Source organism: Aspergillus multicolor (assembly GCF_047715735.1).
Source record: "Aspergillus multicolor strain CBS 133.54 unplaced genomic scaffold BDW74scaffold_21, whole genome shotgun sequence".
NCBI classification, from domain to species: Eukaryota; Fungi; Ascomycota; class Eurotiomycetes; order Eurotiales; family Aspergillaceae; genus Aspergillus; species Aspergillus multicolor.
Genome location: NW_027395972.1, coordinates 16,879 through 43,921, shown reverse-complemented (window position 1 = coordinate 43,921; position 27,043 = coordinate 16,879). Strand labels below are relative to the sequence as shown.

Sequence of the window (27,043 nt, the reverse complement as noted above, 5' to 3'; positions counted from 1 at the left end):
TTTATAAGGCAGTCAATGTCAGCAAGGAACGTGGATCGGTTCACCGAACAGAGACGGGAGGAAGTTCCAGGCGCGGCACCGGTGCCACCACTGGGCGTGTCATCACGATGCGAGACAGATCTACGCCTTTGCATGCCCCGCGGCGCAAGGAACCCCCGTTGAGCTTTCCAGCCGGGAGCGAACCCTGGTCATCGCAGCGCTGCCAGACTTCCTTGACGGTACCGACCAAGACAAGGGGTTTTGGATTTGGCAACTGGGCCTTTACCACACGCTGTATCTTGACTGCCTCCGCATATCCCTGTTCCTGCTGTTTGTGTTCATATTGATCGCCGCCTGGACGCGGTTCATGACGTGTTTGGGTTATCTTTTGATTCGTACCGCGATGGTGTGGTGCATAATTGTGTTTCCTTGGCTTGTGTACTGTTGCTATGGCAGATAATGTGAGATAGTATGGTATGGGGGTCAATCTTTATTTCATGTGTGTCCAGCCATGGTCCATTAGATACTGAAATCACAATCGGAGATGGCGAACAGAGGCGTACTCGTCCTACTGGCATATGAAAGTTCTCCAGACCATCCAACATCATCTCTTCATTCCTCGCGTAGGGTAGCGTAGAAACGGAACAAGAACGGTTCGCGGTTTTCAAGAGGCGGAGGACCACTAGTTTTTGTATCGTCGCGAAAGGGAGAGGCCCGCTTGGACATACCGTTCCTGTATGGCAGTGGGAATGTCAGTCATGATTATGTGGCAAGCTACGATAGTGTGATATGGTAGGTAGGAGGCTCGGGCTGGGGTCGATTGCGACGTACTTCAGATTCCAAACGGAGGTGGATATAAACCCTTTCCGGGAGATATATCACGGTGTTCGAGGCCGTTGGGGAAGATCGAAAGTGTTCATGGGCGTCCAGTCGATTGACAACGTCTCCGATTAACTGGGAGGCTTGCGTGCGGTCTTTGAATGTCAGGAGGATGTCAACGTCCTGTTGGAGACGAGCAATGTTAGCATCGATCAAACCTCGCTGGGTGAAAGGTACAGCGTGGACGAGAGAAACAGGCATAACATACTGTGCCCGTGTCCTAATTGAGTCGGTAGCCCTCAGCGGCTTTTCCAATAATAACCACCTTCAGATCGTAGGGGTCTCCCAATGGGCTCATTGATCTGAGAACGGTCTGAACAGCACGGAAACAGCTGCGCGGTTTTCGGCGACGTGATCCATAATGGAGAACAAGGAGTACAGTACTGTGGGGGACAACGTTGGTATCGATGTGGAAAGTTCTGGTAATGGAGAGGATACCGATGGTAGGCAGGAAGGAGAGAAGAGGAGAGGAGTGTAGGAGCGACGAAGAGCAGATTTCTTTCTGTCATTGCGGGTGAAGAAGGGTGTGTTTGATGAAGTCAAACAGAGCTTTGTCCAAGAACTGGCAGCTGGCCAGTAAGGGTGTGCTCCGGGACTGAATGCCTAGGGGACAAAGCAGGACATCACAGTCACTCATCATTTCAAGGCACACCAGCAACGCGATAGCCGCGAGGTATACTGCATCTACGGACAGTGAACACTTTTCTGCCACTTACCACACCCGGGAAGAGAGTAACAGAAGCCAGGGGAGAGGAAGAGTGAGAGAAGGAGGAGGAGGAGAAGGAGGAGGAGGAGAAGGAGGAGGAGGAGGAGGAGGAGGAGGAAGAGGAGCATAATAGATAAAGCAGTTGCTAACGAGTGAACCCTCCACAGAGGTGGAGTGTGAGGCAAGAATCAAACAGAAAAGGAACGGGCGGCAAAAGGACCAGCCAGGCGAGCAGCAACGTGTAGAGTTGGCCTACTACCATACCATACCATAGTGATACCATACTAGAGATGCTCTAATGGCCCCGCGACGGTCTCCGGCTTGCGATAGTTCTTGCGGTCGACCAGCGGCCCCAGCTCACCACTCTCAGCAAGTTCATTGCGAAGCCGGTGAACCCCGACATAGGGGCTCCGCTGACCCCACGGTCGAGGAATCCGGCCGTTTAGCATGTCCCATGCGCGCTGGAACCTAGGTCGCAGACGCTTGGGGATGCAGTCGCCGTGCGGGTGGTCGACGCAGTCGGTGTTGCGGATGCAGTAGCCCTTGTCGGACAACCGGATGAGCATAAAGTCCCACGTAATCAGCAGCGTGTGTGACCGGGCGGAGTCTCGGCAGTAGAGGTAGAGCTTCGCTTCAGTGAGGGCGCTGGGAGTGAGAACCTTGAGCCCGTAGTCGGTTAGCCAGGACGCCGCGTCGGGATCTTGAGAGTACGCTTGGAGACGCCTGTCGCTGGACAGCATGAATAGGGGGTCGTTGGGCGCAGGGGGCTCAATGGTCAGGGCATCCGGAGGGAGCCACCAGAGGAGCGAGGACTGGATGTGCAGAAAGAGGACGAACTTGTTGGACTCCAGGTGGTAATGTGCGGCTGGAACAGGATGGTAGTTATTTACCAACGTCTCTGAGTATTTTCGGTCCCCGTGCCCGGCAGACCGGGACTAATGGAGCTCGTTGCATTTTGGGTTGGAGCAAACATTGTACATGGCCTGTGTGAGGGCAATGACTGCAGCGGGCATGTAGGCATCTGGGATCACAAAGTCAACTTCTGTCATCGGCTTACAACCGCCGGCTAGAGTTACGGCTAGCCAGCCGAAGAGGACATTGGGGATCTTGGCTTGATCTAGATGGGAGGCAACGTTAGTCGCAATCTTCTTGGCCACGCGTTGGACGTCCATGATGATGAGGCTTGGGGAAATACCTGCACAAATCTTGAAATTGGAAGAGCTGTGCGAAGAAATGGAGGATGCAATCACGCTCCTGTCATTCAGCAGGTTTATCTACCGTGACTTACTAGGTCGTCGTTGTTCTTTTTACAATGTCAGAATCGTGGACGCCTTAGAGCGGTCTAACCTTGTGAAAGAAAGCAAGTTAGACAGGAACCGATAGGATGAAACTCCGGTATCAAAGAATCACTCTCCCGTAAAGAAGGAAATCATTGCCAAATAGCACCTCGCATATGTGCACCCGAAGCAGCACCTAGCATGTCTAACTGATAGAGATAAACCATGATATTCATACTCCATCTTAGTCAAATATCCTTGACTTGACCGGTTTTACCTTGAAGGCAAGCACACTCGCACCTTACTAAAGTTCTGTATTGTTTACCTTGCTGCAAGTACAAGCCTCTAGGTCACTATGTACCTGGGATCATCAACAAAAGGTAAGCCCATGATACCAGAGCCGACCTGTGGATTTGGCCACCGCGAGCGAATTCCTAGTTCACAGACCCTTAGGCTACAAGTCTAGATGTTCTTCCGGATAATAGCCTCAGAGCGCACCATATATAGTGGAAGCCAGCGAGTTCCGGCACGAAGAACTATCCCGCTCTCTCTAACATGACTCTAGGTACCTACTACTCAGGCGTAGGACGGGCCAAGCATCAACAGGCTAAATAATATAATTATGGTCTCAAATTTGTTACCTTCAATGCCATTCGTACAAATCTCGCCAATGGATACATTGAACGCCAAAAGAGTAACCCTCAATATAGAGGCCCGGCGACGGACGCCAGTATCCACCCCAGCAAAGCAGAGACCAATAACCTTCTGCGGAACATAAATCTGAGGCATGAGGGTTTTGGTGCAGGATGCGGATCCCCTCCGCCCAGAACAGGCACAGTCAGTATAGCTCGTATACACTATTCGGGCTATTCCTTGTCTGGTGCAGGTAGTATTTCAGACTCTCTTCAGATTTGGATAGGATGGCGTCTGCAGCGTCTGACAGGACAAATGCTGGTCTAAGATTCTTGCACGAGCCCTTTTGATGTCAGAACCACATGCGGTTCAGTGCCGGTGCTGCATAATACTTCATCAAATGAGCAATTTCAATCAGGGCTCCAAGCTCTATCAAACTCTCGGTACTGTGTGTAGGTAGGCTTCGACTCACTATTCGCCGAGTTCGCTCCAACTATTGTTGCCATACAGATCTATTTTTCAGAACAGGCATGAGGAAGTCTTCTTTCTATTCTAGCTATGGTCAACACGGGCTATTGTCAAAACAATTTAGACGCATCGACGATGAGAGCCCGACGCGCACTAAGCAGCGCAGGAAAAGAAACATGGGGAGGAGATGAAGAGAGTAGAAGCAAAAAGCAGCGCTGGGGTATGACTCGCCAACGATTTTATTATTATACAGTAAAGAACAAGAATATGGAAGAGAACACACAATGGCAATGTAATCTGTGGGTAATTGATACAAAGAGCGTAGAACACCACGCGCGGACGAGACAGAGCGGGCAAACTTGTCTAGATAACGCGCTTAGACGAACAGCATGACCGCAAGCGCACCCACAACCGCCGACGCACTAATCGAGAGCTTCGATCCCAGGCCCGTGAACACCGGGTTCGAGGGGGCCGTGGGGGAAGCAGTGCTATCGGCGTCGACGCCGCTGGGGACAACGTCCGTGGGCTCGTAGGATGACGGTTCAGCGGTGGGAACGGTCACAAATGCCGAGGAGGACGAGATGATGGTGAAGAGGGGCATTGAGGAGGTGCCGGTTTCGAGTTCCTCGGGGGCGGTGTAGATTACGCTGTCTGGCGGGACGGAGACGGTCTCAGATGCGGTCTCGATGAGGGCTGGAGCGGATGTCTTGGAGCTGTGTCCGGTCACGGCGTTTGCGGAGCTCTCGTTGTCGTTTTCTGGGGTTTCCGGTGTGCTGGATTCAGATACGGGCGCGGGCGCGGGAGTCGTCGCCGCGGCAGGCTCAGTTGACGCTTCGGCGCTGGGGACGGCGTTCGCAGTTTGGAGGCTCTCCACGGGGCAGAGGGTTGTTGTGAGAGTGATGAAGCTGGTTGTCTTGGTGCTTGTGCTGGCAACGGCGCTGGCGGTCGCAGAGCTCTCGACGGGGCAGAGTGTAGTTGTGCTGGTCACGTAGCTGGTGCTCTTTGTCTTGGTGGTTTGCGCGTTGGCAGCATCAACGTCCGAGGGCGCGCTGGTGGCAGTAGTGGTGGCGGCAGCCTCGGTGGTGTGCGAGGTGCTCACGGTCTCGGTGCGGGTGACAGAGTGGGTGCTGGTGGTAATCTCCTCGATGGATCCGGCGCCGTTGGATTCGGTAGCAGCAGCAGCAGCAGTCGTCTCGGCGGCGGCAGCGGTGCTAGTAGTCTTGGTCGTGGCCGCAGACTCAGTTCCAGCGACCTCAGCGGTTCCACCAATCTGGTAGATCTTGATAGAGTTCAGCTCCCAGTAGGCGTTCTTGTACTCAGCCGGGTTCTCAGCGACGTAGTTCACGCAGCTCTGGATGGGGTTGCTCGCGTCGCTGACGGGGCATCCGCTGTCGCCGAAAACACCACCTGCCCAGTCACCACAGAAGGTGGTGTCGAGAATAAGCTTCTGGTGGGTGAAGCGCTCCTTGAAGTTGCAAGAACCCTGCAGGTGGGCCATGGGGGTACCGAAAGCCGTAACGTCGGGGGTGCCCGCAGTAAGGGACTCGGGGATTGAAGAGCGGGGGAAGTACCAGATCTTCAGGTACTCCTCCTGCCACTCCATGGCGTAGACACCACCGCCCTGCTCGTTAAAGGGGTCGCCCGAGGAGCCCTGCTGGCCTTCGACAACGCATCCGACCGTTCCGGAAGCTTCACCGCACTCGCTCGAGGACATGGTTCCGGTCATGTTGAAGCCGCCGCCGACGTCGCAGGTACCGCTAGTGTGAAGGACGATCTCGTTCGCCTCGTGCTTGTTGACGCCCTCGATGATATCGATCTCGCCGTCCGTTGGCCAGTCCGGACCGACTGTCCAGAACGCAGGCCATGTACCGCAGATGCTACCGGGCATGTGCTGGATATCAATGACGTACAGCCCCTGGTCATAGTACTCGTTGCTCTCAATACGGACAGACTCACGGCCGGGTCCGTCTGCGGTTAGAACAGTTTCATAGTCGACACCGAGGTACAGGCTGCCGCTATCGGTGGTCTTGACGAGACCGGCGGTTTCACCGTAGGTTTGGTTGACGTAGGTAACGAAGCCGTTGGTGGGGTCGGCGCCTTCGAAGAAGTGGAAATGGTTGAGGATCTTCTCGCCCTCCCAGGACTCTTGAAGCTTGTAGCCGCCGGTGGCGTGGGCGATGCTGGGGAAGATAATCGCGGAAGCGGCGAGGGAGCCGACCTTTCGGATCATGGAAGGCATTTTGGTGTGTGGAATAGAGAATTCTAGTTTCAGGAGGATGGTAAATATGCGATACAAAAGAAGGAAGTGACTAGCAAAGCAGTCGATCAGTCAAGATCAGGTAAGTGAATGAAAAACGACCGTCAAGGCCGTAGAGTCGGTTAGAAAGGAGGGAAATGCAGAATCGACCTGCGATGACGAACGAGCCCACAAAGAATGCAAAGGGCAAGATGAGAAAGGAAAGACAACGATATGAGAAGACAAGTATGCGAGAAAGAGAGCGGCGGCAGACCGGGGCAACGGTGCTATATACGCACACCAACGAGCAGCCCACATGTTTGGGATCTGGAACGATGAATAGAGTGAGCGGCCCAATCTTGATTGTGGCTTCGGCCAATCCCCAAGCTGGAATGTGCGCGCAATGAAGAATTGGACGGTGCATTAGCGAATCATAGAGCTCGAAAAGCTCGAGGCCAGGAACACTTGGACTGGCTAAGGCGCATCATTCCTCAAGCGGGCAATGGCGACTCCACCATGGCTGTTCTGAAACGCGACTAGACTTTGGAATGTCAACATGAAACAGGAGAGCCCGGCAGTCGCGCTGGGCTTGAGGGACAAAACAACGGTCGTGGATTGTCTGCGTAGAGTGTATTATGAAACTGGGGGTCTGAATGCATGTGTTCTTTGAACAATAGGGTCATTCAGGTCGCTCATGTGTCGCACCGACAACGTCCAGGTGCTCAATGGAGTGGCACGACAACACATTCTCGAGGATTGATTGCCGCCACAGGGGACCATCACCGATCGGGGCGCCAATCCGAGCCCAGCGTCGCACCTTTTGCTTGGGTGCCAGCGACTGCGAGCAATTGACCGAAGCGCCCGGGTCGAGACTCTCGGTGGTGGAGCATGCTGTGCGAGCTCTGCCGGTCGCCCGCGCCAACAAAAGCCTCCTCATTTGCCAAGAGCAAGCCTAGATGAAAGCAACAAGCGAGTAAGCCGGCGAGGGTCCTGGTTTCGACGCATTTCTTTGATTTCAGGGCGAAAATGATGGCAGACGAGAGGACAGGGACCGAGTCAAGGGGAGGGAAAAAACAGAAGACAGGGGGGGAAAGCGGGGCAGGAAGCTCTTGATGCCTCTTTTCTGGGGCGGAAAGGCCGGGCATCAAGTACTGGTCACGTGGTAGCCTGCGATCTATGCAGATGAATGAGCCATGGGTTGAGTGATTTCGTCCGTGGAACTCCAACGCCCAGTCAGGCTTGTTTCTGCTACACTCTCATGGCACAATACTGGCAAGCTATATTACACAGATATAACACCACCTAACTGCAAGAGGCCACGGACGCTTTGGTATGTGGCAATCTGGTCACTCTTAGCTAGAAATATATATCTTGTGATGTCTTTGCTCAAGGAAGGAAGAAAGCCACAATTTATAAGAAAACCTTACACTCTTGGAGTTTTAGACTATACGTATGTGTACTTTGTATTTTTATCCCAATATCAGCGACGCCCACCAGCGCGCCAACAGCACGATCCTAACACCAACCACCCCGCGCAAAAACACACCGCAGCCCCCAGAAACGGCACTCCTAGATACGCCCCAGCGCGCTCTGTAGCCCCAGCCCCAGCCTCAGCCTCAGCCCCGGAGCCGATATCATCGCCCCACCCAAGCGCAACCGCATACGCACGATTCAGAAGCAACGAGCCCACACCTAAACCAGCGCTATCGCAAAGCGTCAGCGCCGTATACAGCGCCGCGATGTCCTTCTCCGGCACCATGGCTGAGCTGATCTCATGTCGTAGGGCTGGTAGGTTAAGAGTATTTTGGGTCTTTCCTTCATCTTCTCTTGTGGTGCTGTCTGTGCCAGATACTGGCTCGATGCGAGACAGCATGAGGAATGCCACAAGACCGATGGGGAAGTTGAGCACAAATGCATTCGACGTCAGCATCTCTGACACACTGAATGCTTTGCTCGTCGGCGCGTGCCTCTGCATCCCGTCGAATGAGGAGAGATCGAGCAGAGTTGCAGAGGGCATCCGCCGCCTCTAGCCCACATGGACGGATTTGACTCCATCTTTACTGCGGCATATGCCACCGGAAGATATGCATACTATCCGAACAGTCGTTGTCAGTGGCGAAGCTATCACCCGCGACGTCGTTGAGATGTGGCAAAGTCATGTCCGGTTGATCAACGTTTACGGACCAGCGGAATGTTCGGTCTCGTCGACTCTCTGCATGGATGTTTCTCCGGAGAACGCGTCTGATATAGGAACCGCCTTTGTTGGATCGACTTGGATTGTCGACCCAACTGACTACGAGAAGCTTCGACCAGTTGGGGCTGTAGGCGAGCTCCTGATCGAAGGCCCCCATCTCGGGCGGGGATACCTCAATGACCCTGCCAAAACGCGCGCTGCCTTTATTCTAGCACCCTCGTGGTTGCAAGGTTGCTTTGGACAGGAGGTTTCTGGTGGACGGCGGCTTTACTGTACTGGTGACCTTGTACAGTATCAACCGGACGGCTCGCTGCGCTACATCGGCCGCAAGGATACACAAGTCAAGCTTCGAGGCCAGCGCGTGGAGCTAGGTGAGGTTGAGCATCATGTTCGCGCCGCTTTCTCTCATGGTACGACGGTAATAGCGGAGGTTGTCGCCATCGACCACGGCCCAAATGATTTGGTAGCGTTTATCGCGAAACGCAGCGTGCTTTCTGACAGCTCCGCGCCATCGTTGTTACAGCAACCTGACGCTCAACTTGTCGAGCAGGTCTGCGCAGCACGGCCCATGCTAGAAGCTTCTGTTCCAGACTATATGATACCAAGTCTGTTCCTCGCTGTTTCTTATATCCCGCTGACACCAAGCGGCAAGATAGATCGACGACGGCTGCGCGAGGAGGCTTCGCAGCTTTCAAGAGACCAAGTGAGAGACTTCGCCGCCAACGCGAAACACGAAGCAAAGCGCACAACACGGACCGAGTCCGAGCTAAAGCTAACAGCGGTGGCCGCACGAGTCCTCAATATTGAACCGGACTTTGTTTGTCCCGATGATGACTTTTTTGCCCTCGGCGGCGACTCGATCACAGCCATGCGCGTTGTTGCGCAATACCGACAAAAAGGGTTTTCTCTAGACACGGGGGATATCCTGCGACATCGGACGATCGCGAAGCTTGCAGCAGTCGCAATTCCCGACTCCTGCTCAACTAGCATCTCCATACCCGTCGATGATCCGGAAGACGTCCCGTTCGAACTTTCTCCTATACAAGCGATGTTCTTCCAGGACTCACCCGACGGCGCCAACTATTTCAACCAGAGTTTCTTCGTGGCCACGTCGCGCGACACCAGTCTTGACAATCTTACTCTCGCAGCCCACGCCGTGGTGGACAGACACTCCATGCTGAGGGCCCGATTCAGTAGATCGGAGAACGGAGTGTGGAGGCAGAAGGTCACCAGCGACAGAAGGGGGTCTTTCCGATGCAGGGAGCACTTGCTCAACCAACAGCGCCAGGTAACGGAGATTATGAATCAGTCGCAAACGATGTTCGACTTGGAGAATGGGCCTATCTTTTCCTTGGACCTCATGCGGATTGACGGCGAGCCGTACCCATTCTTGTTCGTCAATACTCATCACGCTGTCATTGACTTGGTCTCGTACCGCATCCTCTTGGAAGACCTAGAAGAGTTCTTGAGCACAGGGAAGCTATCGGCACAGGAACTCCCTATGCCTTTCCAGTGGTGGTGTCGCCTGCAGGCAGAGTATGCCGAGTCTTCGTTGCAGCCGGATGCTGCCCTTCCCAGCTCCTTGACGATTGATGGCGATGTGATAGACCAGTACTGGGCCATGGAAGGGGTTCTGAACACCTACGGAAATGCGCAGACGACACCGCTCCTGATTGATGAAGGAACCACCAGACTGATTTTGACGACCGCAAACCAGACCTTCCACACCCAGCCTGTTGAGCTTCTGCATGCAGCAGTACTACATTCGTTTTTGAAGGTCTTCTCCGGCCGTCCGCCGCCCACCATTTTCAGCGAAGGCCACGGTCGCGAGCCCTGGCACGCGAGCATCGACCCTTCAAGAACAGTAGGCTGGTTTACAACAATTTGGCCTGCACCGGTCGATTTCAACGGTTGCAGGAATGATGATATTTTTGATCTTGTCAGACGCGTCAAGGACGCCAGGCGAAGTGTTCCTGGAAAGGGTCACCCTTATTTCGCTTCTCGGTATCTGAACGCGCGCGGGAAAGAGGTTTTTGGAAAGCAGAAAATGGAGATTGTGTTCAACTTTCATGGCAAATTCCAGCAGTTCGAGCGGGACGACAGCCTTTTTCAACATGTCCCATGGGATTACAAACCCTCTCAGGACTATGGCCCAGAAACTCTCCTCACGGGCTTGTTTGAGATTACCTGTGCCGTCGTTAAATGCCAGTTCCGGTTTGAGTTCATCTATGGCAAGGCGCTGGCCCATCAGCCTGAGATCATGCAGGGGACTCAGCAGTGTGCCCAGTCCGTGGGGGAGATCGCAGAACTGCTTTCTTCCTCCGCGTGTGCCATAACCTTAAGTGATATTCCACAGCTTCCCATGGCCTACAGCGACCTTGATCAGCTGAAACAAAAGCTCCTCGATTCAGGGATCTCCTTTGCGGATGTGGAGGATGTTTATGCGGCTATGCCGATGCAAGAGGGGATTATGCTCAGCCAGGCCCGTAATGCGACGCCGGGGCTGTACCGAACTGTTTCTGGGTTGGAATTCAAGTTCAATTCGGATTCGAGTGATGTCAAACTTGGTATCGACATCAAGGATCTCCAGCGTGCTTGGGAGCTAGTCGTCGGTTGCCATTCCGCATCGCGCACGATCTTATTACCCAGCGGCTCATCTAGCCATACCTACAACAGCGTGATACTAAGCCCGACTCGGCTCTATGGTCCTCGCCCTCGCCCACAGTCAGATACCTAGCGTATGACGACAAGGAGGCGGAGAGACTGAGCGTCGTTACGATGCTTCGAGAACAGCGAGAAGGGGCTCATCCAGCGCAGCATCTTCCCTGGCAGATCCGATTCTTTGCGCCCTCAGGCCCAAGTCCAGGCTCAGTCTTTTGCGACATTAAATTCAATCACGCAATTATGGACGGCTGGTCTTCTTCTGTTCTGGTTCGGGAATGGGTTGAAGCGTACAACGGTCAGCTGTCCGTCGGGGACGGCCCCAAGTATGGCGACTATGTCTCTTACATCCAGGGAAAGGACATGACCAAAAGTCTGGAGTACTGGCAGGAGTACCTCGAGCAAGCAGAATGCTGTCACTTCCCTACCCTTGTCGACCACGGCGAGGCCACCAAGAATGAGCTCTACAACGTCGAAGTTGTCCTCGGCGAGTCAGACAGCATTCTCGGTGACTTCCTGAAGAGCCACGGCGTCACCGTGACCAGTCTTTCCCACATCGCCTGGAGTCTGCTGCTTAGAAGTTACACCGGAAACAACGACGTCTGCTTCGGCTACCTCACCTCCGGTTGCGACGTGCCTGTTCCAGACGTTGAAAACGTAGTTGGCCTATTCGCCAATCTCCTACCCTATCGCATGGTTTTCGAGGACGAGCACACCCCCTGTTTACTACTACGGGCCTGCAAAGATGCTCTGGCCCAGGACTTCTCAAATCAGCATGTACCTCTGACAAAGGTGATCGCAAATCTAGCATTGAATGGAGAACCCCTCTTCAATACTGTGCTTTCCGTCCAGGGTTTAATTCTGCGGGAGTCTCGGGAAACGCCAGTCGGAGGATTGATCATTGAGGAGATAGAAGAAGTGGACCCCACAGAGGTGAGTGATAGATTTACAAAGTGAGAATGGTTGAAGTCAGGCTGATGGATCGATTACAGTATGATGTTTTCCTCAATGTGCATTTTACCGGGGTCAAGGTCAGGGCATACCTGTCCTGCTGGACCTCGAAGATTGTTCCTTGGCAAGCAAACAATGTCGCAGAGACTCTCGCACATATTGTCTCGCAGATTGTTGCCTTGCAAAAACAGAAGATTACAAATATCAGCCTTTTGGGAAGCGAGCAGCGTCGCGTTCTGCAGGCGCGGAACTTGAGAACTTCAATAGCTGTTGATGAATGCGTCCATGAACTAATTCGCAAGCAGGCTTTGGGTACTCCAGAAGGCAGCGCAGTATGTGCCTGGGACGGTAACCTGTCCTATCGCGAGCTCGATGAGGCTTCATCCCGCGTCGCGGAAGTCCTTCGTTCCAAGGGCATTGGGGTTGGTGACTGGGTACCTCTGCTTTTCGAGAGGTCACGCTGGGTTCCAAGTGCCATCCTAGGAGTACTGAAATCTGGCGCGGCTTTCGTGACGATGGAATCGTCTTTCCCGCTTGCAAGACTTTGCCAGATTGCCAATGACACGAACGCGAGCGTTATTCTGACCGTACAAGATATGATGGAAAAAGCGAGGACAATTCGACAAGGAGCCATCGCGCTCGGTGCGACAGAATTTGGACCCTCGGAGTGTACCGTGTCGAGCGCCAATTCTGCTGCTTCACCAGGTCCGACTCCTCGGGATGCATTGTATGCTGTTTTCAGTCGCCCGCGGGTATATGAACAATCGCGAACAAACGGCTGCTGCATTCGACGATTTGCCTGCCTGGCGCGATAACTTCGCATGTCATCCTTCCGCCGGTTCTACCGCACAGGCGATTTAGTCCAATACACAAAACACGGCACAATCCGGATCACTGGGCGAATAGGCACACAAGTGAAACTGCGCGGGCAGCGCATCGAGCCCGGCGAAATTGGATGTGTGCTCCAGGAGTTATTCTCTCAGTGTCCCGACATCGTTGTTGAAATGGTGACGCCCGATGCTAGTTCTGGTCGGCCTGCAGCACTGGCTGCCTTCATCAGCGGACATGTGCAAGGCTCTTGCGACATGTCTGGGCTTGAGGGGCTGTTGCAGCCGCTTTCAGAGGAGCTCCAGCTCCAGCTCGATGGTACGCGACATCAATGGTCGGAGCGCCTGCCCTATTACATGATACCGGAGTTTTTCCTTGCTGTCGGCCACATACCACTTAGTCCTAGAGGCAAAGCAGATAGAAAAAGACTTCGCTGCGAGGCCGCAGCCCTTATTGAAAGTGGCGCCCTGGAGAGTCGTTCTCTGCCAGAAAGGGACGATGGTAATTTGACATCTGCCGAGCGGGAAATGCGTGTTTTGGTAGCGGAGGTGCTTGGACGTCCACCTGCGATGATCGGTGTGGACGAGAACTTCTTCCGAATCGGCCGTGATTCTCTCGCAGCGATGAAGTTGGTGCAGTTGGCGCAATCTCGCAACATCAATCTCACTGTTCGTGACATCTTTCCGAATCTACAGATATCGGCATTGGCGTTTTTGGTTCAGGGCCCGGGAGAGGAAGAGAACAAACCCCATCCTGCAGCCTCAACAATACCAGACGTCGTTTCTTTGTCCTTGCTGAGTCCGGAGAGTAGGGTTTGCGTCATTCGTGAGGTTGCTAACCAGATCAGTATTGATCGCGAAGGCATCGAGGATATTTACCCCTGCACGCCGTTGCAAGAGGGCATGATATCCTTGAGCTTGCGAAGCCCAAGCGCATACGTCGCCCAGAACACATATGCGCTGCCAGTCGGGTGCGACTTGGTTCGAGTGAAAAAGGCATGGGAGCAACTGATAAGGGCCAACTCAATCCTACGAGCTCGGATTGTTCAGACGAATTCCGCGCAAGGGGCATTGCAGGTCGTTCTCCATTCCAGCGAGCTCGATTGGTGTGAGGGTGATGATCTTGAGTCATATCGGGCAGCAGACCAAGAAAGACCAATGAGTCTGATGGATTCCCTTCTCCGTTTGGCTATGATCCACGACAATGGCTGCAGTAATGTAGTGGTCACCTTTCATCATGCCCTCTACGATGGCTGGTCGGAAGGGTTTGCTTCTGGAACAGCTGGAAGCCGCTTATGCCGGGCAGTCTCTCGTGACAAGACGCTTTGCGCTTTTCGCTCAGTACATCCGGGATATGAACCATCTCGCCGAAGAGTTCTGGCAGGGTGAGCTAGAAGCCTTGCCGAGCCCTTCTACTGCATTCCCGGCGGCTCCTTCGTCGAACTACCAGTCTATTCCAGCTGCCTCAGCAACATGCAGCATGAACCTCATAGCCGGACACTTTGTCGTCTTCCTTTACCCTCTCGTCCCACTTGCGGCTAGCATGGGCACTCACATCTAGCCATCTCACCGCATCCGCAGCTGTTAGGTTCGGTGTGATCGTTAGTAGGCAAAGCGCTCCAATGCCAGGGATCGAGGATATGACCGGCCCAACTATCGCGACGCTACCGGTTCGAGTCGTAGTGGATTCTACGCAGACAATAGACGATATGTTATCCATTATCCAGGACACCTCCACCCGTTCCGCGCCATTCGAGCAGTTTGGATTGCAGAACATCCGTGCCTTGAGCGAAGTGGCGTCCGGGGAGTGCCAGTTCCAGAGCTTACTTCTGGTCCAGCCGCCATCGAGCGGTGATGTAAAGAAGGACTCCTTGTTGCGCCCTGTCAATGTCGACAGCGTGTCCGCCCAATTCGACACTTACCCTCTTACTCTCCAGTGCAGCATCCTTGACACCCGCGTTGACGTGCAAGCGATCTACGACAGTCAGATCATCTCGCTGAATATGATGCAAGATGTTCTAGAACACTTTATGCACGTCTTCGAGCAGATTGCGACCGACACAACACGCGCAGTCGCGGACATACCGTCAGTCAGTCCTAAGTCGGTCGCACGACTGACCAAGTGGTATTGCGAATCGCGCGAAATCCAGCCGGTGGAGAGTGCCATGGTCGTTCATGAGCTCATCGTGCGCCAATGTCAATCGCAGCCCGCAGCGACTGCGGTAGATGCATGGGATGGCGACTTTTCATACGGCCAGGTTGACCGGCTGTTATCGGCTCTTGCAGTTCGTTTGATACATGTCGGCGTCGAAATCGAGTCAATTGTACCAGTGTGCTTCGAGAAATCGAAGTGGCTGGCGGTGATCATGCTTGGAGTACAGAAAGCTGGCGCCGCTTTTGTCTTACTGGACTCATCATCTCAACCATTAGAGCGGTTGAAGTACATGGTCGAAGCTGTCGGGGCCAAATTCGCAATCAACTCTGAGGCCTTCTCGTCCGTCGCCGCGCAATTTCCTGGGGTCCAGTCCATCCTTGTATCAGATGAGGCCGTCTCGGTCGCGATCGAAGCGGTTGAGAGCGTGCCAGCTGTAACAGGTCAGAATGCGCTCTGCACGATCTTCACATCTGGAACAGAAGGCAAGCCGAAAGCTGCGGTCATTGAGCATGAGGGCTATATTGCTGGATCTCTGTCGCGCCAACTGGTGACCGGCCTTCATTCTGGCTCTCGCGTGCTGCAGTTCTCGTCCTGCGCGTTCGACGCCTTCGTGACGGACATCCTAGACACTTTGATAGCAGGTGGCTGTGTATGCATTCCGTCCGAGTCTGGCCGCAACGCGCACTTGGGTCAATTCGCTCGGGACATGCGGGTCACCCACGCCGACTTGGTCCCTTCCGTAGCGCGCTTACTCAATCCGCACGACATGCCCACCTTAGAAACACTCGCATTGAGCGGCGAGGCGATGGCGGCAGACGACATAGCGCAGTGGGCTGACAAGGTCAAGTTCTGCAACTTGTACGGACCCGCTGAGTGCAGTGCAGTTGCCACAAGCCGGGTCGTTTCCAAGGCCGACCCCAATCCTTCCAACATCGGTCGGGGTTGCGGTGGGTTTTGCTGGGTCATCGATCCTGCTGACCACACGAGGCTTCTCCCAATCGGTGCTACCGGAGAACTGGTCCTGGAAGGCCCCATCGTTGGGCGCGGCTATTTAGGTCACATCCAAGGACCAGCAGCTTTGAACTTCCTCTCAGAGCAACCACCCTGGAGACATTATTTCCCATATGCCCAGGAGAACGCCAGGATGTACAAGACCGGAGACCTTGTGCACTACAACGCAGATGGAACGTTAACATTCATCGGTCGGAAGGATCAGCAGGTCAAATTGCACGGTCAGCGATTGGAACTCGGGGACGTAGAACATCAGCTCTGGCGTGCCTTTAGTTCTGCACTCGATGTAGTGGCGGACGTGGTCGACGTCAGCTCGAAGAAGCGTCTTGTCGCATTTGTCCTAATAGACGATACAATTGAAAGTGCGAGTGAGGTGCACATTCCATCCTCGGCCGAATTCCGAGTCCTCATTTGCACGGCAGAGAAGATCCTGCGAAGTTCGTTGCCCGGGTTCATGGTTCCAACTTCTTTCTTCCCTATTCGTGCTGTTCCACGGGCTCCTTCAGGCAAAGTGGACCGTCGCCGACTGAAGCAGGCAGCGGCAAATTTATTCTGCGTGACGGGCTGGAGCCTTACACTGCAGCCAGAGAGCGGCGCGCTCCAGAGACAGAGGCTGAGAAGAAGCTACAGGTAATCTAGGCTCAGACGCTTTGCTTGGAGGCTTCGAGCATCGGTGTCGAGGATGGCTTCCTTCAACTGGGCGGCGATTCGATTACCGCGGTGCGTGCGGCGGCGCTTGCCATGGCTGAGGGCTTGCAAGTCTCTATTCCCAAACTATTCCAAAATGGGTCCCTTAAAATCTAGCGGCGAAGACGTTGAGTGAAGATACCAGATTCGTCGACTGGGAGCAAGAAGCCGCCTTCCAGCTTCCTGACGACGTGCAATTGCCCTTGTCCTCTCACTCCTCTCCAACTAGAGCTGCAGATGCTCCGAGGGATGTTTTGCTGACTGGTGCCACCGGCTGCTTGGGAAGCGAGCTCGTTCAGCAGCTTATTCAATCCCCTGAGGTTGACACTGTCCATTGCATTGCCGTTCGAATGCCCTCCCGCCTGCCAGTTCATGAGAAAATAGCGTTCTACCCAGGCGATCTCTCGTTACCACGATTGGATTTGACTGAGGAACAGGAAGAGACGATCTTCCGGCGATGTCGCGCCACCACCTACTGCGGTGCGCGGGTTCCTTTCGTGCAAGACTATGCGACCATACGAGCAGTCAACGTGGAATCCACCAAATATCTTGCCCATCTTGCGCTAAGAGCAACGATTCCGTTCCTCTTTATTTCGACCATCGGAGTACTGCATCCAGAAGGCGAAGATCCGGTCCTGGAAGAAGTCGCAATCACAAGTCCGCCCAAGGATGGAGCCGCAGATGGCTACACGGCGACAAAATGGGTCAGCGAGGCATTCCTGGAGAACGTCACCGCTCAGACAGGCCTTCCCATCGTCGTTCATCTCCCATCCAACATCACTAGAGACAGTGCGCCGGAGACCGATATAATCAACAACTTGCTTCATTATTCCCGTCGCTTGAGGATGGTTCCCTGTCTAAATGGTTAAGACGGGTATCTCGACCTCGTCCGCTGCGAGCGCGCTGCATCCAAGATCACCAAGAGCGTACTGCAATCAATCCAACGCACCATCACAGAATCTGCGTGTGAGCTTCAGCCTAGAGTGGAGCATGTCCATGAGTCCGGAGAGACGGTCTTCGCGGTCGGCGCTCTGAAAGCGTACTTAGAGGAGGCGGAGGGCGGACCTTTTGAGGAAGTGAGCATGGCGACCTGGGTCGAACTCGGGGTAGAGTGTGGCATGGCAAAGCTTGTTGGCAATTTTCTGAGACAGGTTGATGAGAGCGAAGAAACGATCGAGATGCCGCCGATTCGGAGCCGAAGACAGCCACTGGCACTGGGCCTTCGGAGATTTCAAAGCGACAATGTATGATGCTGAAGCTTTGTGTTATATTATCTGCAATATCGAGCCATGTGTGGCGATTTGAAGAGATTAATTGTGTGGATGTAATTCTGAAATCAATTTGCCCTGGCCCTTTTTAAGATGAGGTAATGTGGGCTGGCTAAGATGAAGCTATTCAAAAAAAGGGGATCTTCGTGGACTGCGCTAGTCCAATTTTGGAGAGCTGTGGCGTCCGGCAGTTGTTTTGCCAATTGGCCTTCGTTCTCGCTTCTGGTTCTTCGGCATGTTTGGCATACGTATAGGTTTCAGACAGAAGACAGGTTATGTTCATGAGCTCTTCATATTAATGTCTTCATGGTTGATGAAACGCAAGTTCAGCAGGAAAGACGCTGCCGATCGCTGTGGTCACGATGGTATCTTCTACGGCAAAATTTGTTTTTCAAATCCCATGCCCTGGGAATCGTGACATTATATATTGTTGTGAAGGACCTGGAAGTTTACGGCTTTATTGTATCCAACGAGGTATTTCTCACTGCCGTGGATCCCAGCATACACCAAAGCGCAGCTAGCGATAGCATGGTCTACTAGTTAGTTGTGACATTTCATGGCAGGGATGATGTGTGCGGCGTATTTGAGATCTCGATGAGCGCGCTGGTCAGATCATAGGAGATCTTGTGATCAGCTACTATTCTGCGTCATATTATTCTCGAAGCACAGTCTATCTGAGATTGCGAGGCATTATTGCAGCCTATCAACAGTCCAATTAATTGGTCGTAGCCTCACGATCTGTCAGCGATTCTGGATCGCATCTTCTACCGGTAAGGAGACGCGCCATGCCTTCCACGTGGTGGTCAGCCAAGGCCAGGCATGTGACCTGATCCAGGGCCAACTTCCCCTCTTCTGGTGTTTTGTTTTTCTTTGTCCTTGATCTCTCTGAATAATGGAGTTATGTTCTGTTGTGCACCCCACTAGGCGTTTTGAAACTACCCATGTGCAATACGCCCTGTCGATCACCCCTCAAAGCTTCAGTGCTCAGTCCAGTCGGGACTTTTTCTGTTCTCGATCCCTTGCCTGTGATGGCCCATGGAGATGACTTCGCAGATCCCTTGCAGACCCGGGTCCCGTCTCGACTCGAGCCCAACTGGCAACACCAGGCAGGTCCAAGCCAAATCCCAAGTCCGCGCTGCTGGAAGTGGGTCGTCGAAGAACCGTGCGATGGTGGAGATCGGATCCTTCGGCCTCGACTGCAGCAATCATCATCGCCGCATCGATTTAGCTCTCTAGCCATGCAAAACTAGCACTGCAGTTGACTTTTGCGGGTGTCGGAAATTGTCGTCTCCCCTGATCGCCGTCTCTTGTATACTGATATGCCAGTCTTCAAGAGCCACTTCCCAAATAGGACTGAGAACGGACGAGCTGCTCTCTCCGGATCCTCGTTTTCGTGTTGCCTGCTTGCCAAGAGTGTTGGAGAAGAGCTTCACCAAGCCGCTCTCGGATTTCGCACACTCTTCGAGTCATTCCGCGCCGGGTATGCTCTTCCGAAGTGTTGGGCGTTCTGGTAGCTGCGCCCGCCGCCACGGCGCCGCCATTGAACGCCTCGTTCGAGCTAGCCGTAGCGACGTCTACAAGTGGGGTCAAATGCAGAAGGTCCTCCGTCCGTCGTCCGCTAAGGATGCCGTGAAGAACTTCGCGCAGGGGTATCCGATTTCCTGGGACCTGTCATCGCTGGCCGTGGCGAACAACCAGCAAGGGAGCTATGATCATGCCACCATTTCGAGCAGGTGACAAGGACGCTCAAGCGATTTGGAATCCTGTCCTGCGTCGAATTTGGCCCGACGTCGGCTGGAGAACAAACTTCAACTAGCGGAGGCGCACCGGCACGACTCAACTTACCTGAATCTCGCAATCTCGCCTCACCGCAGTGGAGCCCAGGGCTATTCATCCCTCGCTGCTTGGCCGTGCTGCTTGGTTGTTCGGCATTTGAATCTCGATGGCAATGTCCGGTAACCCGACTGAACGTTTCAAAGATATCACGCTCACGAGTCGTACCGAGGACCTGGATGACCGTTATTTCGTGTGGAGAGCCTGCAATCTTGCGTCCATGGCAGTCACGCTGACAGCCTGAAACAGTCTGAAATCATGTGTGGGCCCGTCACGGATACGCGAACCATGGAACACAGAATCCTTGCTGGTCTTTGTTCTGGATCCGGGGTTGTGCCTGACGAATGATGCGAGGCAGCGGTTGTGATAGACACATCATAACCGCATCGGGACGTTCGCGGAAATCCCAAATGTACCCAAGGTTTACGGCTAAATCGACCGGGGCGTGCTCTAGATGCAGACTCATTGGACATGTCTGTCAGGGAATTCTGGGGACGCTGTTGTTGTTTAAATCGATCTGACATCCGAGACCCAGCTCGCTCTCCTGAAAGGCTGAAACTTTCGGCGCAGGCTCGGTCGATGGAATTCCACTATTAAGACCCGTCGACGCCTGGACGCTGAAGCGTCTTGCTTTCGAGACCACTTTTCTGCTCCCATCATGTCGCTGTCCGGCGTAGACTGGGACACCACGCCGGCGTTGGCGCCGCCAGAGGGCAAGCATACCGATTTCGTGAATCATCCTTATGATGGTGAAAGGTTCATTATCGTCAATATCATCTTCTTGATCATTTCGTTTTCCTCTATTGTTATCCGGCTATGGACGAGAGTATTCATCGCGCGGGGCTTCCGGTTAGATGACGGTAAGTCCACTTGTCGTTGCGATTGTTCTCTACTGATTATTGGCAGCTTTTATGATAATCGCATTTGTATGCTCTCAACTAACGGCGCACACCTGATCCCTGCTAACTGAACTAGCTATGCTCATGCGTAATAAGTGCCGTGACACTGGAAAGTAAGTGACTGAATCCAAAATTCAAGATCCTTGCCTGACATTGCAGTGCTCAATTGGGGTCTCGGAGTCCACATGTGGGATGTACCCCTCTCACATCTTTCGCCATGGTTCATGAAGGTGCGACCAATAGGTCACTCATTGCAACGCTGATTCTAACAACAACAGCTCAACGTCATCGCGGCTATCATCTACTGCGCAGGAACCGGCTTCCTGAAATGCTCGGTGCTGCTGTTCTACGTGCGCATCTTCCCGAGTCGCAACTTCCACATCGTTGTCTGGGTGCTTGTCTTCGTTGCCGCTGGTTACAGTATTGCCAGCGTGCTCGCCAACGTGTTTAGTTGCAACCCGATCGCGAAATCCTGGGATATGCGCATCGAGACCGGCTCTTGCATGGACCGGCCGACGTTTTACTTTTGGAACGCTGGGTTGGGTATTTTCACCGACTTCGCTACCGTTCTTGCACCTGTGTATGTACACCGTCCAAACTACGGTCGCTGTTGCTGACGGAGTAGACCATGGCTGCGACGACTGCAAATGCCGATGCGACAGAAGATTGCCGTTGCCTGTATTCTAGCGACGGGCTGCTTGTGAGTATACTGTCTCCGTTTTGATAACAACTCTAACCGAGCAGTGTCGGCATCGTGAGCTGCGTCCGTCTTTCTAGTCTGTACATACTCCAGCACACCACTGACCTAACATGTATGCGATCCGCCCTTTGCTCTCAAACAAGCTGACAGAAATAGGGTCAACGACAAACGCCCTGATGTGGTGCGTAATCGAACTCAACTTAGGAATCTTCGGCGGCTGCGTGACGGCGATGCGACCGTTCATGCGACGCTACTTCCCCCGTCTGCTGGGCCTTTCATCCTACAACACCGACAAATACCCCTCGCAAAGTCGCGGCAACTCGCTCCCCCTCCACTCGATCCCCCGCAGCACTGACCCGAAGTTCTCGAACCACGGACACCAATACTCGAGGGCGTACAAGTCGCCGCTGGACAACTCAAGCGAAGAACATATCCTGCCAGGCGCTGCCGGCCCATCCCAGGGAATGGGCAAGGACTTCGACGGGATCGTCCGAACGGTGGAGTTCGACATTCAAAAATCGGGGGGTCGCGATAGCACGCGAGGATGAGATCGCTGGCACGAGATTCAAGTTTACAACACTTCGGCTGGAAGTCGGGGTTATGTCGGATTATGGATATGGATATGGGCATGGACATGGAATAGTGATTTGAATTCTGAATTAGCGATCGTTATAATAGTTAATTTCATCTGTATATACTTCTCGACCACGTGCGCGATCCCAGCAACCTGGAAGCGGCATCCTTCGACGGGCTTAAACCCAGCCACCCAGGGGCCAGGGGCACTGATCAGATAACGCGGTGCCCGTTCGGGAGCAAAGTCCGGCCCCAAGGACCTTCGGACGATCCCCACGGCGCTACTCTGCTTAGCTCGATGAAGCTGACAAAAACCGTGAATAGCGTCTATTGCGATCCACCGCCAGCCCACCGGCTCGAATATTCGCTGAATCGCAGCGGGCAGCCTCGGATGTACCGGGCTCAACGGCTGCCGCCCCCTTACCGTGGGAGTGGCACGATGTATTTGTATTTCTACCGCGACCTTTCCTGCTTTTGCTTCTTTTGCTAACCCCGGTTCTCCAAGCACGAGCACGAGCAAAAGCACGAGTCCGTCGCCATGCGCATCGCCAACGCCGCTCTGCCCCTCGCGGGCCTTCTGTCCCTCGCTGGGTCTTCCGTCGCTACCAACCCCAACGGCACCTATGGCTGTGCGGCGCTGAAGGCTGACATCCCCAACTCGGTCTTTGAGCGCAACTCGACTGTCTACAACGATGAGTCGAACAACTTCTGGTCCAACACCGAGATCATGTCGCCCGAGTGCGTGTTCCGCCCGGAGTCGGCGACCGAGCTTGGCCAGGCTATTAAGCTCCTCCGGGGCTCGAATGCGCAGTTTGCCGTGCGCGGTGGTGGCCACATGGGTATTAGGGTGTGTATACTCTGCTGGACACGAGGGAATGGAGGCTAACGTACTCAGGGCTCGAACAACATCGACGGCGGTGTCTTGATTGTCATGTCCAAGCTCAACACCCTGAAGCTGAACGACGACCAGTCTATCCTGCACCTTGGTCCCTCCCACCGGTTCGTCCAACTGCTCTCTTTTGCTGTCTTGTATGTGTACTGACGAGCGCAGCTGGGGCGAGGTCTACTCCTACCTGCAGCCCTACGGCCTTGCCGTCGCCGGTGGCCGTCTCGCGCCCGTCGGTGTCCCCGGTCTGCTCCTGGCCGGTGGCGTCAACTTTTTTGGTAACCAGGTTGGCTGGGGTTGCGACACCGTCGTCAACTACGAGGTTGTGCTGGCCGATGGCTCCGTCGCCGAGGTCAACAAGACCAGCTACCCCGATCTCTTCTGGGCGCTCAAGGGCGGCAGCAGCAACTTCGGTCTGGTCACCCGCTTTGACGTCGAGACTATCAAGTCGCCGCTTGTCTGGGCTGGTTCGTACACCGTCTCTGAGGAATACGTTGATGACTTCTTGAAGGTATATCGCTTTCTTGCTTTTGGTACGGGCGTGATTGTTAACAGTGGCAGGCCATCGCTACCTTCGCCGCCAACATCTCCGACCCCAAGACGCACATTGTCCCTGCTCTTGTCCCTAGCCCCAGCTCGGCCACCCTGGCCTCCGCCATCCTCTTCTACGACAGCGCCGACACCTCCTACCCCGAGGTGTTCAAGCCCTTTACCGACATCCCCGTCTACGCCAGCACGCTCGGCTTTAAGACGCTCGCCGACTTTGCCGAGGAGCTCGGCCAGATGGTCGTTGACGACATCAAGTAAGCTATTCTCCCCGCCCATCCCAAAATCGAGTACTAACCAAAACAGCGACATCTTCGTCGCCGGCACCGTCGTCGGAACCACCTACGACGAGCTCTACCAAGGCATCAGCATCATCAACAGCACCTTCTTCGAGCGTCTGCCTGCTCTCTACGAGCAAGTCCCCGCCTCCGCCATCTCCACCATCCAGCTCGACTGGCAGCCCATCGGCAAGCTCTGGCTCGAGGCGTCCGCCGCCGCCGGAGGCAACGCCCTCGGCCTCGACAGCTCCAAGGTCTACCTGGCCTACGCGGAGGTCGTCGAGTGGACCGACAGCCAATACGATGACGTCGTGATGCAGTGGATTGAGGAGACGACCGACGCGATCAAAGCCGCGACCAAGAGCGCTGGCCTGCACGACGACTTCAACTACATCGGCGACTCTGCCGGCTTCCAGAGCATCTTCCCCGGCTATGGCGCCGAGAACCACCAGCGTCTTGTCACCATCGCGCAGAAGTATGACCCCAACGCGGTGTTTCAGAGCCTGATGCCCGGTGGGTTCAAAGTTTTCGAGAACTAACCCCCGTTACCGTACTCCGTACTTTAATCTTCGGCTTTGACGCCGACTTATTTAATTTCGCTACGATACGAGATCATTATGATTCTGTGTACACATTCAATTCAATGAAATTGCAATGAAATTCAAATTCAAGTCTAAAGCGCCCCCAACTTGGCGCTGTTCAATCTGAAACCGGGCGAAACCGCCACTGAGCGCCTCCAATTAAACCCTGCACATTGTTCCTGGCCCTGAACATCCTTACCCAATAGTTCAATGTACCTGGGTCTGATCCTGACTCGGCCCAACAAACACCCTCAACCCATTGGCTGTCATTTAACCGCCCAGAATCGGGAATCCAGCGATCAACCGCCAAGAACCAGCTCGGTGGGCCTTCATATTGGGTCTGTCATGTTTCAGCGCTCACGGCATGGGCGGCAATGCAATCTGCTGGGAGCAAACACACAAAGACACGGTCGGAGAATTGAGCCTGGAGCTCTTGGGTTGTCCTTTGTGCAGCGGCCACCCGGAGATTTCTCGTCCCTGGGCCCTGTCATCTGAAACATGACACGATCTCGATCGATTGATTGGCGCTCGCTCAACCTGAAACGCCCTTTATGCTCTTTTCGGCATTGGCAGGACAGACGCAGAAGGGTTCGTTTTTGAGACCTCCACTGACTCGTCGGGTCCAAGCCTCTTTTTACCCTGTTACCTGCGCTGATGAGATAAGGCTGGATGGATCCAGGGCTCGGTGTGCACTGGGCGCCTATTCAATTTCGTGAATGCTATAAGTGCCGGCCTTCCTCTCCCCTCCCACCCTGGTCTTTTTTTATTCCCATTCGCTGTTGACTTTGACTTTGGTTTTCACTTCTAGTCGTTCCTTTCCATTCTTTTCACTTCATTCATTCCTTACTCCATCGCCTTTGACAGGCTTTCCTTCAACAATGCGCTTCTCAACCCTGCCCCTCGTAAGCGGGCTCCTCCCCCTCGTGGCCGGCCACACAATCATGAGCACGCTCTACGTCGACGGCGAAAACCAAGGCGACGGCGTCTGCATCCGCATGAACCGCAACGCCGACAAAGCGACCTTCCCCATCGAGCCCCTCGCCAACGACGCCATGGCCTGCGGCTACGACGGCGAGATCGCGTCCACCCGCACCTGCGCCGCCTCCCAGTCCTCAACCCTCACCTTCGAGTTCCGCGAATACGCCGACGGAAGCCAACCCGGCTCAATCGACATCTCGCACAAGGGCCCCTGCGCCGTCTACATGAAGCCCGTGGCCAACGCAACAGCCGACAACAACGCCGCCGGCGACGGGTGGTTCAAGATCTACGAGATGGACTACGATGAGTCTGACTCAAAGTGGTGCACGGAGAAACTGATCGATAACAACGGCTTTCTCTCCGCGCAGATCCCCGAGGGCCTGAAGGGTGGTGATTACCTCGTGCGTACGGAACTGCTCGCCCTCCATGCGGCGCAGGATTCCCCGCCTGACCCGCAGTTCTATGTTGGCTGTGCGCAGGTCTTCCTGGCGGGCTCTGAGGGCGGTGCGGTGCCGGAGGGCGTGACCATTGATGCGAGCACGTATAGCCTTGACACGCCCGGCCTGACGTATAACCTGTACGCGACGCCGCTGGAACTGCCCTACCCTAGTTTCGGACCGGCGGTTTACGAGCCCAACACGACGACTACGTCGAACGCGAAGGTCTCGGGTGCTCAGGCGACGCAGAAGGATGGACTCATGCCTGAGGGGTGCATCCTCGTCCGCGACGACTGGTGCGGGTTCGAGGTGTCGAGTTATAGCGATGAGACGGGATGCTGGGCGGTACGTACCCAATACCCCTTCCCTCCCACATTCCTTCCCCCTTTCCCTTTTTGAGTAGATAAGTAAGCTAACGTTTTTGATGTGCAGTCCTCAAAAGAATGCTGGGACCAGTCCGACGAATGCTGGGGCACGTACTTGGCGACCGGAAACAGCGTCTGCCAGATCTGGCAGGATAAGTGCACGAACATTGATAACCAGTGCAAGGCGGGCAACTACAATGGACCTCCGGATGCGGGCAAGGTCTTGACCCCCGAATATAAGAGCGTTGATGGGAGCACGGCGACGTTTTCGGGGGGTGTCAGTAGTGTTGATTTTGAGAGTGGCAGCTCTAGCTCCAACTCGGGATCTGCGGAGGGGAGTGTGAGCGTTTCCTCGACTGCGCAGGCTGTTGCTACTAGTCCGGCGGCGCAGACGGCTGTTGTGGATGTGGATGTTGATGCGGATGCGGATGCGGATGCGTCCACGGAGACTGAGACTGCTGCTGCTGCCACCGAGACCGCCGCGACTGGCTTTGGCTCTGGAAAGGGCCACGGCCGTGGCAAGGGCAAGGGTCGGTGCAAGGCGAAGCGCTCGCACAAGAAGCGTCGCTCGCACCACGCATAGATCTATCCTAGCTCTACTGTATCGAACAGACAATTGATACAATGTACACTCTAGGCCTGCGTAGCAAGGTCTACTCGGAACAATTACCGTTTGATCCGTTTATAAACCGCTTACTCTGTATCTCTCCTAGACTTCCTAGCCAGCTTTATTGAACCTCTTCCCTACGGCCTCTAACAATCATCTAAACCAACCATAGAAACTTGAACTGAGCTGACTCAGAAAACCCATGGTTAACAAACCTAAAGTATATGATCGAGCTGGTGGAAGATTATAATTATCCCCTCTTTGAATCCGTTTCATTTCGAGCTCTTTATACTCGTCTGGAAATAGAGCTAGCTCCGGGCTACTCAGGCAACTCCTTTGGCTCATTCGTCGGCAAGCCCTAACTTTGGTACCCATGCAGTATGCAGACACTACCATAGCTGTTGAAGACCACTACCCAATTCCCCATG

At 54.3% G+C, this 27,043-nt stretch overlaps 8 protein-coding genes across 8 annotated transcripts; 5 read left to right on the top strand and 3 right to left on the bottom strand.

The window, feature by feature from the left end:
• Nucleotides 1-1,848: 1,848 nt before the first annotated feature.
• Nucleotides 1,849-2,736, bottom strand: BDW74DRAFT_180199 (uncharacterized protein; the record flags this gene model as incomplete). Its single annotated transcript, XM_073729676.1, has 2 exons — nt 1,849-2,499; nt 2,536-2,736. 2 exons carry the CDS (start codon nt 2,734-2,736, stop codon nt 1,849-1,851), a joined length of 852 nt encoding a protein of 283 aa, XP_073581628.1.
• A 1,265-nt stretch (nt 2,737-4,001) lies between these two features.
• eng2 (putative GPI anchored endo-1,3(4)-beta-glucanase) lies at nt 4,002-6,605 on the bottom strand. The gene has a single exon (XM_073725084.1). The coding sequence runs from the start codon at nt 6,179-6,181 to the stop codon at nt 4,319-4,321; it is 1,863 nt and encodes a 620-aa protein (XP_073581627.1). The 5' UTR covers nt 6,182-6,605; the 3' UTR covers nt 4,002-4,318.
• Nucleotides 6,606-7,826: 1,221 nt separating this feature from the next.
• BDW74DRAFT_157087 (uncharacterized protein) lies at nt 7,827-8,240 on the top strand. Its single transcript, XM_073725083.1, has one exon. It carries the CDS (start codon nt 7,918-7,920, stop codon nt 8,206-8,208), a length of 291 nt encoding a protein of 96 aa, XP_073581626.1. The 5' UTR covers nt 7,827-7,917; the 3' UTR covers nt 8,209-8,240.
• A 4,099-nt stretch (nt 8,241-12,339) lies between these two features.
• Nucleotides 12,340-12,640, bottom strand: BDW74DRAFT_157085 (uncharacterized protein; the record flags this gene model as incomplete). The annotated part of the gene is made up of 1 exon (XM_073725082.1): nt 12,340-12,640. The coding sequence occupies exon 1, from the start codon at nt 12,616-12,618 to the stop codon at nt 12,343-12,345; it is 276 nt and encodes a 91-aa protein (XP_073581625.1). The 5' UTR covers nt 12,619-12,640.
• A 1,206-nt stretch (nt 12,641-13,846) lies between these two features.
• On the top strand, nt 13,847-14,776 carry BDW74DRAFT_157083 (uncharacterized protein). The gene has a single exon (XM_073725081.1). It carries the CDS (start codon nt 14,049-14,051, stop codon nt 14,370-14,372), a length of 324 nt encoding a protein of 107 aa, XP_073581624.1. The 5' UTR covers nt 13,847-14,048; the 3' UTR covers nt 14,373-14,776.
• Nucleotides 14,777-20,125: 5,349 nt separating this feature from the next.
• On the top strand, nt 20,126-22,165 carry BDW74DRAFT_54330 (uncharacterized protein). Its single transcript, XM_073733117.1, has 8 exons — nt 20,126-20,625; nt 20,672-20,691; nt 20,741-20,777; nt 20,824-20,894; nt 20,943-21,244; nt 21,290-21,364; nt 21,409-21,476; nt 21,521-22,165. The coding sequence occupies exons 1-8, from the start codon at nt 20,424-20,426 to the stop codon at nt 21,910-21,912; spliced, it is 1,167 nt and encodes a 388-aa protein (XP_073581623.1). The 5' UTR covers nt 20,126-20,423; the 3' UTR covers nt 21,913-22,165.
• BDW74DRAFT_54331 (FAD-binding oxidoreductase) lies at nt 22,166-24,608 on the top strand. Its single transcript, XM_073733118.1, has 6 exons — nt 22,166-22,384; nt 22,443-22,784; nt 22,833-22,936; nt 22,989-23,334; nt 23,385-23,626; nt 23,676-24,608. The coding sequence occupies exons 2-6, from the start codon at nt 22,476-22,478 to the stop codon at nt 24,184-24,186; spliced, it is 1,512 nt and encodes a 503-aa protein (XP_073581622.1). The 5' UTR covers nt 22,166-22,384; nt 22,443-22,475; the 3' UTR covers nt 24,187-24,608.
• Nucleotides 24,609-24,953: 345 nt separating this feature from the next.
• BDW74DRAFT_54404 (lytic polysaccharide monooxygenase auxiliary activity family 9 protein) lies at nt 24,954-26,770 on the top strand. Its single transcript, XM_073733119.1, has 2 exons — nt 24,954-25,988; nt 26,076-26,770. The coding sequence occupies exons 1-2, from the start codon at nt 25,107-25,109 to the stop codon at nt 26,589-26,591; spliced, it is 1,398 nt and encodes a 465-aa protein (XP_073581621.1). The 5' UTR covers nt 24,954-25,106; the 3' UTR covers nt 26,592-26,770.
• Nucleotides 26,771-27,043: the final 273 nt, after the last annotated feature.

What these genes read in the sequence shown, in the direction of transcription:
- eng2 (XM_073725084.1), bottom strand. Translation starts at nt 6,181, where the DNA reads ATGCCTTCCATGATCCGAAAGGTCGGCTCCCTCGCCGCTTCCGCGATT.
- BDW74DRAFT_157087 (XM_073725083.1), top strand. Translation starts at nt 7,918, where the DNA reads ATGTCCTTCTCCGGCACCATGGCTGAGCTGATCTCATGTCGTAGGGCT.
- BDW74DRAFT_157083 (XM_073725081.1), top strand. Translation starts at nt 14,049, where the DNA reads ATGCCCTCTACGATGGCTGGTCGGAAGGGTTTGCTTCTGGAACAGCTG.
- BDW74DRAFT_54330 (XM_073733117.1), top strand. Translation starts at nt 20,424, where the DNA reads ATGTCGCTGTCCGGCGTAGACTGGGACACCACGCCGGCGTTGGCGCCG. An exon ending in AAGTGCCGTGACACTGGAAA is followed by an intron (nt 20,778 to 20,823) that starts GTAAGTGACTGA and finishes CTGACATTGCAG; the next exon opens with TGCTCAATTGGGGTCTCGGA. An exon ending in TTTCGCCATGGTTCATGAAG is followed by an intron (nt 20,895 to 20,942) that starts GTGCGACCAATA and finishes TAACAACAACAG; the next exon opens with CTCAACGTCATCGCGGCTAT.
- BDW74DRAFT_54331 (XM_073733118.1), top strand. Translation starts at nt 22,476, where the DNA reads ATGCGCATCGCCAACGCCGCTCTGCCCCTCGCGGGCCTTCTGTCCCTC. An exon ending in GTGGCCACATGGGTATTAGG is followed by an intron (nt 22,785 to 22,832) that starts GTGTGTATACTC and finishes TAACGTACTCAG; the next exon opens with GGCTCGAACAACATCGACGG. An exon ending in CACCTTGGTCCCTCCCACCG is followed by an intron (nt 22,937 to 22,988) that starts GTTCGTCCAACT and finishes TGACGAGCGCAG; the next exon opens with CTGGGGCGAGGTCTACTCCT.
- BDW74DRAFT_54404 (XM_073733119.1), top strand. Translation starts at nt 25,107, where the DNA reads ATGCGCTTCTCAACCCTGCCCCTCGTAAGCGGGCTCCTCCCCCTCGTG. An exon ending in ATGAGACGGGATGCTGGGCG is followed by an intron (nt 25,989 to 26,075) that starts GTACGTACCCAA and finishes TTTGATGTGCAG; the next exon opens with TCCTCAAAAGAATGCTGGGA.